At 33.2% G+C, this 11,117-nt stretch overlaps 1 protein-coding gene across 3 annotated transcripts in view; it reads right to left on the bottom strand.

Annotated features, from left to right (window-relative positions):
* LOC131176453 (protein phosphatase 2C and cyclic nucleotide-binding/kinase domain-containing protein-like) overlaps positions 1-8,485 on the bottom strand; it is a 65,624-nt gene extending 57,139 nt beyond the window's left edge. Inside the window, exons 1-16 of one of the 3 annotated variants that reach the window (XM_058141509.1) lie at positions 8,327-8,485; positions 6,984-8,096; positions 5,725-5,856; positions 5,386-5,616; positions 5,136-5,261; positions 4,480-4,542; positions 4,306-4,388; positions 3,720-3,951; positions 3,327-3,643; positions 3,058-3,145; positions 2,895-2,961; positions 2,344-2,621; positions 2,174-2,239; positions 1,913-2,034; positions 1,140-1,296; positions 191-1,028 (exon numbers count right to left, since the gene is read on the bottom strand). In XM_058141509.1, the coding sequence (XP_057997492.1) occupies positions 783-1,028; positions 1,140-1,296; positions 1,913-2,034; positions 2,174-2,239; positions 2,344-2,621; positions 2,895-2,961; positions 3,058-3,145; positions 3,327-3,643; positions 3,720-3,951; positions 4,306-4,388; positions 4,480-4,542; positions 5,136-5,261; positions 5,386-5,616; positions 5,725-5,856; positions 6,984-8,060 (3,285 nt within the window). In that variant the 5' untranslated portion in view covers positions 8,061-8,096; positions 8,327-8,485 and the 3' untranslated portion in view covers positions 191-782. Of the gene's footprint in view, positions 1-190; positions 1,029-1,139; positions 1,297-1,912; positions 2,035-2,173; positions 2,240-2,343; positions 2,622-2,894; positions 2,962-3,057; positions 3,146-3,326; positions 3,644-3,719; positions 3,952-4,305; positions 4,389-4,479; positions 4,543-5,135; positions 5,262-5,385; positions 5,617-5,724; positions 5,857-6,983; positions 8,250-8,321 lie in introns of those variants that run through there. The other 2 variants (XM_058141508.1, XM_058141510.1) reach the window with 2 other exon arrangements.
* Positions 8,486-11,117: the final 2,632 nt, after the last annotated feature.

The raw sequence follows: 11,117 nt of genomic DNA on the forward strand, positions 1-11,117 counted from the left end.
TAATAAAAAAATTTATAAAATATCATAGTAATTTGGAAACTAGAATTCGATATATCTGTTTGCTTGGCCCAACTAGTTATCATTATCAACACAAGGCAGCCACCACTGAGACCCCTAAAGGCAAATCTTCATTTGAGAGAGGAGCTCACGAGGATAAAGGCAAAAGTTAACAAATGCATGACACCATGGATATTCAAAAGATAAATTTTCCGAGTTCATTTTTCCAACCATTGAGGTTATCCACATAACAGCTCTCAAACAAGGAAATACAAGCCACATGTCTACCGAACCAATAATGTAAACGGGAAAAAAAATATACTAAAAGTTTACAAGCCATTTTGGCTGAGCCAATCAAATTACTACCGGCAGCCGTATGGTGTAAAGCTAGAATTTCATTTCTAGAAGAAAAGAAACCCTCACTCATTTACATATATACGCATTTACAAAAGAAAGAAAATACACCAAAAAAGGATTAAATTTCATATATATATATATATATATATATATATATATATATATATATATATATATTAACTGACCTCTCTGTTGAATCGGTTAGTCCAATTACTACCCACATGAGATAATCCGCCAATGGTATCATGAATTTATGACAAAAGAATATATAGAATTCCAAGCGAACTAAGACCTGCAGCTTGCTCTTCATTTTTCTTTTTCTTTTTTCAATCCATCAAGTCCCCTAGGCTCTAATTGTGCTAAAAAGGACAAAAGTCGTCTTGCAACGGAGCAATTCCACCCACCAGAAAATATCAATCATTCTTCTTCTACCAGTCGTCAAGCCATTCAGGAACATTAAGATCATCTACCTCTCGGGATGGGGAGGCTAAAGGAAGAGTGCAGTCGTCAGGATGACTTTCCAAATGTTGGGTGATACGAAAGGTTATATCATGAGGAACATGAAAGCTTCCATCTCTAATCCCCTCCCAGTCAATACCAGCAAACCATGGGTGACTTTTGACGGAATCAGGGCCTAGGCATCCAAGTCTTTTATCTTCATCAACCTCAAGCAACTGAGTAAGTTATACAAAAGTAAATATGTGTTATGTTATAACGTTTTATAGAATGGAAAAATATTCCAATATAAGGAAAAAAGAAATTGGAGGAAATAGCTGCAACAGAACCTTTGTGATGAGATCTGCGGCTTCAAGGCTAAAAGTAGGGGGAAGAGTTATTTGTCCTTTTGCAATCTTTGCATAAGTATCAAGCTCACTTTCTCTCCATGACCCAAATGGCATTTCACCTTGCAGCATGAAGTAGATCAAGACTCCCAATGCCCACCTGCAAATTTTCCAACAAAACTTTATTCAGGTGGCAGCAGAAATTTCAACAATGCTTTCATAGAAAATAGGGGAAATTTAATTAACAAAACCACCAGCACATGCAGGTTAAAGCAAGCAAACCTTCAAGTACTGCTTCAACAAATTCCCATTTCTCTTATTAATGATAGCAGCTAACCTATTAAAACAATCAAGTTCACGAGGGCAGTCTCCCTCCCTCTCATCTCTCTCTGAAAAATAAATGAGGGAGAGGGAGCCAGGGATAGGAGAGAAATCAAAAGAGAAGATAGGAAAATTTTCTCTTCAAAAATTAATTGAGAGAGAGAGGGAGATAAGGAGAGGAGAGACGAGAATGAACAATATATAGATAGGGTAAGAAATTGGAGATTTATGCAAAGTGTAGAGACAATATTGGTGCAATCAAAAGTGTAAGGACCAAACTGACAGAAAGGTTAAAGTTTAGGGACTAATTGCATGAACAACCTTAAGTTAACACCAAGTTAACATTTTATTAACAGAAGAGGTAAAAGTACAGGTTTTACCAATTAATTACTGATTCTTCCTGCAAGCTAAATAAAACAGTTGGTCAACTAAAGATTGAACATGAATGATATTACCAGTCAGCAGGAAGACCATGCCCTTTTCCCTGGACTATCTCTGGAGCCAAAGAATCTGCCATTCCACAAATTGTAAATGTTCTCTCGCCAGACAACTTTTTCCCAAATCTGAAGTCTACTAGCTACAATGCAGCAGAGTATAACAACTGAGCATAATTTCAAGCAATTTGCCCTCCAAGATTAAATGGATGGGCAGACTATATCCTTCTATGGCTGCATGAGGTTAATTTTAGGAACATGGTAACAGCTAAGAGAACAAACCTGTAAAAATCCTTTTTGGTCCAACATTAAGACATCAGGGGACACACCTCTGTAGAGAACACCATTCTGAATAACCAAAAAATGTGGATATAGGGTAAAAATTTGTTATAATTAAGTAAGAAAGGCAAATTCAACAATTGGAGTAAAAGAAGAAACACTAGGCAACAAACCTTGTGTAAATCTTCTAAAGCAATAACAACAGAGGCAGCACAAAACCGTGCAGATGGTTCATCAAGTGCAGTGTGAAGAATTGAAGCCAAAGGACAAGCCAAGCATGCATTCAACAAAATGCCAGCATGTGTTCTATCTGCACAAGTACATAGAACCTGAGGCACACAAGCTGAAGGATTCATACTCTTTATTAGATTCTTCTCTTTCAAAACTTGTGCCTCCTTTCCCAGCCTCTTGATCTTCTGCTTTGAAAACCTTTTCAAACTAAGCAAATTTTCTGACAACCAACAGATCCATAAAGAAGCATTTCATCCATGTTAGTTTGATAGCACATCTGATATTCATCAACATATTTCCATGCAACTATAAGTAATAACAAAAGTTCCTGAATAATAAGATATCCTGATCCCTAACACACAAAAAGTCTATTACGCTGTGAAGTAAGCCAACCAATGAAAAGAGCAACTTTTTTGATAACAAAATACTGCAGTGTATCTCCTGTTTGCGCGCATATACATACTTACATATGCACAAATAAAGTAAAACTAACCTGAGTCCTTCAAAAGTACAAGTCCAATCTCACTGCAGTCAGTGCTATACAAACAAGTCCTCCATTCCTACATGGAAAACATTATTAGACCATATGCGAAATAGCTCACTTTGCAGCATAAGATCTAGGCAACATAACTACAGACAAGACAGAGCACCTTTACCAGATCAAAGAGGCGAACTTTGAGAGAAGCTGAAATATCAGTACTTTCCATAGATTCCTTGGAAAAATCTGAAGATGAACCCCCTGACCTAAATGATACCAATCAGTGATATCAGGGATATGAAATATTTTTTATCCAAAGAATAAAATGATCTTATAAAGTAAAATAAAAAGTATAATTAGGCAAATAAAAAGCTCCAATTCACCCACAGAAAAGTTTGAATGCAAAAATAAACAAGAAAAAACACTCTAATCGAGATAATAACATACTTTTCAACATCCTGTGAAAGCTTTGTCAAAGGGCCAACTACTGAATCAAAATTTTCCTTTGTTAAGATGGAACACATGCAATCACCCACAGCAACTGCACTTAATGAACCAATATCTTCACCCAGAAGCACCCACTCACCAAAATAGCTACCCTCTGTCTTTTCCAATGAGAGCATTTTACCACTCATCAGATTATTATCCTCTTTTTGATTGTCAGACTTCAGACTTCCAACATTTGGGCTACCTAATATGTGTGCGTCAAAAGTGAGTCTCACTTGTCCCCTCTGGATGATGTACAACGCAGAGGGCCCCTCACTCTGCAAATTCATGCTGAACAATTACTTAAAAAATGGAGTTACAGAAGCATATACTCTTTTAGGGAATGAGTTTTACCCCATCAACTATTGTCTGTCCATCTGAGAAGGAAACTTCAGAAAGAGAATCAGCAATGTGACTGAGCTGCAAGATTGTCAATCTGGAAAGAAGATCCACAGTACGTAGCAACTTCAGGGATGACAAATTAGAAAATTCTGACATCAGAATTCCACGAAAATCTTCTCTCTTTAAAGCCCATAGTGTTCCACTTGTTACAGCACGTACAGAGGCCTGAAGTGGCTTATTGTACCTACATTGCCATGTATAAGAAAGATCATAATGGAATAAAAAAGGAAGCATCAAATCAAGCAAAAAAAGAAGATATTTTACATGAGGAGAATGCAATCAGACCTCGAACAAAATACTTAGTCACACATGAACAAGAACATGGAAGGAGTTTTTCCCTTGAAGTGTTTACTGTAATTTACAAAATAATTTTTGAGGTTTAATGATCATTTTGCTATCAGAGATCAATTATTTCTGTGCCTGGTTGACTCATATGCCAATTTCAAACAGGGAAGACATATTTTCACTTATGGAAACTACTAGCAAAATTGTTTTACAACAATATATATCATAAAAGAAAAAATGGTAGACAACTCACATCAGTGCCAGCTCTCCAAAGGATGATAACTTCTCTGCTGTATAACGCTGCAAAACCTTTGGCACCTCTCCATTTTTCTCTTCCTGCCATCATATAAGTGGTCAAAAGTCAATCGGTTGCTCTCACAAATGAATGGCAATATTGACAATTTAATCAAGTAACAGAAAAACAAACCTGGGTGGCAAAGACCTCAAATTCTCCACTACCAACAACATAAAAGCAATCACCTTCACCACCCTGCCAATTAAAATTATCAATAAAATTCTACACTTAGCAATAAAACTCTACCCATAATGTCATGCAAGAAGAATAAACGCCTTTAATTATATCACAAATCATAAGCCCACGTATTATGTGGATTAACATTCAATTCAAATTTATGTCAACTGTACATGGGTTTTCTACTGTGTATATTATAAAGATGGTAATGTTTAATTCAGCCTTGGGAATATAATATCAGTATTAAACAGAAGTTGTTTACTCTATTTACATCTGCATATGCATGGATTAAAAATTACCAGCAAAGGTTGCAGTCAGCTTATACTTTGGATTCAAATTTTCTGATTCAGGTGCCGACTATGTAAGTCTTTCATGCTTATAGTGTTTCAGAACATGAGCCCAGCACTGAGGTTCTTTTAAATTTACATGTTCCTATTAAGCAACACATTTACACATCTTTTTGACCAAACAGACTTGGTTGTAGGCCGTTATTTTTTTTCCTAGCTTTTGCTGACCTTTGATCAGTGTCATCAACGCCAGGTATCAGTTAAAGAATCCTAATAAAGTAAGCAACTTAAATTATTAAACAGGAAAGCAGGGAATGGAGTAACCTGTTTAACTACAACTTCTCCTGGCTGGACTTCAACTCTTTGCATGCAATCCAACAAAACATGGCACTGAGAATCAGTAAGCTTTCTGAAAAGGAAGTGGTCATGCAATGCCCTCTCGATGTGCGCCTGTAGGCATATGAACATTCATGGTCTTAGCAAACATGAAAATTCCAAGAAAGAACACTTTGACAGAAATGTGCCACAAGTTTATGCTGAAGCAGACACAATACATATATAAGAGAATATTTACTTCTTCTTCCCAAGTTTTCCTATGGGCTGGAGAGGGAGGAACCCAAATTTTCCCATTCTCAAGTGAACTCTCAATTGCACGAAGCCGAGCCCGAGATAAATCATGCCTCACACGATGGTTCCTAGAGTTCCAGCTAAAGGTTGAAGGAGATTCTGACCCTGTCACCTCTACAACTTGAGGAATAGGGGGTCGTAAGAAGGAACCTGGACCTGTTGATTGACCAACAGCACTCTGAGAAAGAGAAGAAAAAAAAAAGGAACGGGAGAGTTCAGATGACCACCAATTGAGGAAAAATGAATCAAGTAAAAATATATAGATATAAGCAAGAAGTTCACTTACATCAGTTAGTCCATCAACATGCACAACTATCACAGTGATGTCATCGGTACGAGTTTCGTACTGTAGCCAAAGTCGATAAGATTCAGCTACAATTGCGGCACAAGCATCCCGTGGATCTTTATATTTTTCAACCTGGAGGGGGAAAAAAAAAGATATTACCCTTCAAAATAAATGAAACATGGAAGAAAAGAAAATGAATAGAAAAAGCGTGAGAAGTATATTACAGAAACTCCAAACTAAAGACATATAACAGCTGATAAGCCAACCTATTGAAGATGTATAACAGTTAGTTCAAATTAAAGATGTACAACAGCTGATACAACAATCTATTGAAGAGGCCATCACATGTTGTGGCCTGAAACTGTTTAAGATGCTTATTTGGCAATCTTTTCATGGGTAAACCATACTTACAAGAAGCAGCAAGCAGAAGAGGAGCCAAACTATATTCAAATATCAGTTAATTGAAGTCAAAAACAGCAGCATGCAGATATATGATACACAGGAATCATACATCAATCTATTAGTTTCTGTGATTGTCTTTTACAACTTTGGCATATAATTTTGGATGAGCAATCTACTAGACCCTAAAATTTTTTGAACTTTTTTTTGTTTATTAATTAAAATTGCACATTCTCATTTTTATAGAAGATTTAATTTTTCGTTTATGTCGAGTAAAAATAAATGCCAACTTTTAGGTTGTGTTTGGATAAAGAACTTGAATTTGAACTTTTCAACCAAATGTAAAATGGTGTGTTTAAATTACACAAAGGTATTTCAAATTCAACCTCAAACAATTATTCATCCAAATTCACGAATCAATCCAATCAAGCAGAGTCTATATATTACAAACTTCATTTAAATAATTTAAACTATATATCCTTTCATTTCAAATCCCCACCTACCCAAACACAACACAATATACTTCTCAAACATCAAGGATGCTCGACTACCAGGATTACATGATTCATTCTTGGTTAAAATCATTGCGCTTATCCCGCTCCAGCTTGTGCCTGCAATTTCTCAACTTCACTAACATCTCCTAACTATCATCCGCAATATCAAACTCCAATTTCTTTCTAAATCTCCCATCATGAAATCCTCATCACAATTCAGTGAATATTTTAGTAATACTATTTATAGTCAGAGGTCAATGAAAATTTATGGATTACATTGCTTCTATTGCTAATTGAAAAAAAATGAACGGCAAACAATGCTGTTTAAAAAAAAATTAGACATTAAAAAGAAAGAAGATACCTTACCATCTCAACCACATTTTGGCTTGAGAGGAACTCAAAGACCCCATCACTAGCAAGCACAAAGAAAGGATGATGAGGGGTAAGCTCAAAAACAACAATTTCAGGATTAGACACAACACCAATTGTCTCAGCAATGGAATCCCCAATACTCCTTGTAAACGCAGTTCCGGGATACATCCCATTTTGGACCCACAATCTCGGAGGATCACCATCATCATCCTCCTCATTTCCCCAACACTGCACATCTGGATTCTTTAAACCCTCAATCTGATCCAAAGTAAGCACTCTTGCACCACAAAGCTTGACCCTCTCCAGCTCATCAGCTCTAAAAGGAGTTTGATCAATAGACAAATCAACAGCAGCAATCTCATTCCCTCTCCGCTCGGCTATAACAGCTCTAGAATCTCCCGAATTAGCCACGTATATCGTCCTTCCCCTGACCAACACAGTGATCGCCGTAGTACCGCTCATGCTATCATCCAAACTATCAGCTTGCAACTGCGAATTGGTTGTCAAAAACGCCGAATGACAAGCCTCCACGGCGTCTACGTGAAACTTGGTGCCCCTCAGCAGATTCTCACACAGCTTCCGCTTCACGAATTGGGAGCACTGGGCCCCAAATTCTCCATGCCCATCAAAGACCCCAAAGAAATGATCGTCTGGACTCGACCCAAAAGGAGTGTGGATACAGAAACTGTCCTGATTAGCCTTATCGAGTGCATCGGGGTAGTAACCTCGCTGCGACAAATACGAGTATCTCAATTCGTAGTTGGCCGATGGGACCTTTACTGTCCTAGATCCATCTGGAGGAAGGAACTGAGAGGAAACCCTAGAAAGTCTGGTGATACCAAGTTCAGGGTCTCGAGTCAAGCTCAACTGGTTAATTTGGTCACGAGTTTCTGATTCCGGAGAAGACGACGGCGGCGAGAAGACAGGCAAATCAGTCCCTCTCGCATTTTGGCTACTCTGCAAGGTCTGGGCCTGTTGTTGTTGTTGTTGTTGCTGCTGCTGCTGCTTGACTCTGGGGTCTCTGGGTACACACACCTCGCCGATGCAGCCTCGAGAGTAGACGCAACCCATTTAGTGAAAATTCATGAGATGATTGTCTTCAATTTCCTTCAAAAAAATTTTCAAAAATCACCAAACCGGAAAAAAAGAAAAAATTTTCAGCACTCATTACAAAATGATTCCTGTTAGCTGAGATCTACTATGGAGAAAGACCGTTACAGGAACTCAACCATAATAATAATAATTTATTATTAATTATTATTATTTTATTAATTATTAATATGATACAGAAATGAAGAACAGAAGATCGCGGTAAAAGTCTTTCTCACTCACTCAACTGTGAAAAAGTCAAAGTAACAACAAACGGAAACTGATTTGCAAGTGAGGCTCTGGCTCGTCATCACTCATCACTGAGCTGCATTGCGCTGCGCATTTTAAGCATTAGGGGAGCCCGGTGCGTAATGCGCACACGGTGGGTGGTTGGCTGGTTCGCTACTTGGCTGCAGGCTGCCTGGTTCCGTCTACGGACATCAAAATCTCTAAAGATAGAGGAATGTGACGTGACGTTGGCGATTGACAGGGGGAGTCCCTCACCCACTCACTCAGCTTTTTTGTGGTCTGCTCTCAATTTCTTGTTTTTTAAATTTTAGTGACAGTAATTTTTAAAATTATTATTTAATAATATATAATTATAATTAATTATATTACTAAAAGATGAGATTTTTAATTGTATTATTTATTTTTTATAATATTAAAAGGTGAGATTTTTAATCATGCTACTATTTTTAATAATTAATTACAGCCATTAAATTTTATATGTTAAATTTGGTTAACCATTGTTTTAGACTTGAAATTAAATTGATTCAATTGAAAGTTATATTTTAAGCGTTGAGAAATAAATTCATAGTTAATTAAATCTTGATAAGTTAAGTAGGCTGCTTAAATTTTTAATTTTTTAAAATAACTAATTAAGTTTTAAATTTTTAAATAATTTAAAAAATTTAAAAATTTAATAATACTGTTAAGTCACTGTTAAAAAATTAAAAATGTGTAGATTTAAATCTCATCGAATAAATATATTTAATTTTAAAATTTTAATAATTAGAATTATAAATAATTGTTAATTTGTATTGTTATAAATAAATAAAATAATTTTATAAAATCTTTAAAATACATAAAATATTATAAATAATTAAATTTAAAAATATTTAAAAAAAACTCCTTTAATTCAATCAAACACCTAAAATAATTCAGATTTTTCTTTCTTTTTTTTTTTCATCAATCAAACACAAATATTGTTATCAAAAGTCATAAAAATATATTGAAATTTAAATTTAATTTTCTATGCAGATATGAGATTCAAACTTCAATACAATTTAGAAATAAAGAAAATCTAAGATTATTTCTTTTAATTCTTTATGAGCTTTATTAAGAAATTTTTTTTTATAGCTTTTATTATTTATAATTTTTATATTTTAGGGCTTTTATTAGCTTTATTAAGAAAGTTTAAAATAATTTCTTATAATTTAAATTTTCAATATATTTTTATGGTATTTTGTTATTTACCTTATATATAAAATAATATCATATATTTTTTAATGGCATTTTTTTTTAATTTTAAGGTTATATTTTATTATTTGATTGATGAGAAAGAGAAAATAAAATTTGAAATCCTTTCGTGCTTGGTCGAAGTAAAGGATCGTTTTATACATTTTTAATAAATTTAAATTTAAATAATAAAATTATTTTATTTATTTATTAACAATGTAAACTAACATGCTTAAAAATATAAATTAACATAATTTATTTACAAATTTATTACTAATTTTTTAAAATTAAATTTATTTATTCAATAAATTTAAATAAGTAAATAATTAAGTTATTTCTTAAGAGTTTAAATATTCATTTTATTAATAAAAATTTATCAGTGTTAAAATTTATATATTTTTAAAAATTTAAAGATTTAACGACTATTTTAAAAGGTTCACAATCTGATCAATTTGATTTGATCAGAATTTAAATAAGGCCTATTTTTTAGGAGTTTAAAATGAATATTTTGCCTAACTAAGTCAAAACTAAAATTTAACTATAATTAAAATTAAATCAAATTACAGGTAATCAATTTGATTTTAAATTAAAATTAAATTTTTTAAAATTATATTTAAAAAATTTAGTTATTAAAATTAATTTAATTTAATTAATTTAAAATCACAATTTTAATTTTAATTCTTTGAGTTTTGAATCGAAATCTGCAGTAATTTAACGTGGATTTAGTGTATTTTATTGACTCCTAAAGTATGCCATTAATAAGTAATTAAAAAAAAAAAAAAAAAACAATTTGGTAATTTGTCATTTTGGATAAAGCTATCAGAGACACCGACTGGGTAGGTTTGCTTACGAGATTTTTAAGCAACTCCTTTTGTTGACAAGTCTTCGCGTTATTAAAAAGTGATCATCAACGTCACAAGATAACTGTCCACCACTGCTGCTTTTAACATAAAATTTAAATAAATAAATAAATAAATAACATTATCGCTTGCTGCAACTGATCGTCTTCTTCATAATTCAATAATTTTTCACATTATCTATAATAATTTGTGAATTTAAAATTAAAAAAAAAGTAATAATTAAAATAATTATTATATGCCTTCTCTTATTGAGAGTAAGAGAGAGAACGGAAGCAAGGGGGCGTGAGAAGCACGTGTATCTGACATAAACTGAATAATTCAAAGTGAAGGTTTCAGCGTACATGCAGCCAACAAGAAAAAAAAAATTTCGAGTAAAATTTAATTTTTTTTTAAATGTAAAAATAATATATGTCAAAAAAATATGAAAATACGAAATTTATTCAACAAGTGATTACTTTATATATTATTTTCGAATTTAAATTTAGTGATATAAAAAATCAATTATGATTATAAGAAAAATCTTAAAAAATTGTCTAATTTTAACTAGAAATTCATTTCTTCGAATTATTTATATTTATAGTGTAACAATATCAATTTATAGTGTATTAATCATATATTATATAAGCAATCTAATTTAATTTAAATCAAAATATATATACACTCAACTAATAAAAAAATTTATTATTTAATATCAAGGGAGATAATTTAATAAATTAATATT

This window comes from Hevea brasiliensis, unplaced genomic scaffold (assembly GCF_030052815.1).
Source record: "Hevea brasiliensis isolate MT/VB/25A 57/8 unplaced genomic scaffold, ASM3005281v1 Scaf115, whole genome shotgun sequence".
Lineage (NCBI taxonomy): Eukaryota > Viridiplantae > Streptophyta > Magnoliopsida > Malpighiales > Euphorbiaceae > Hevea > Hevea brasiliensis.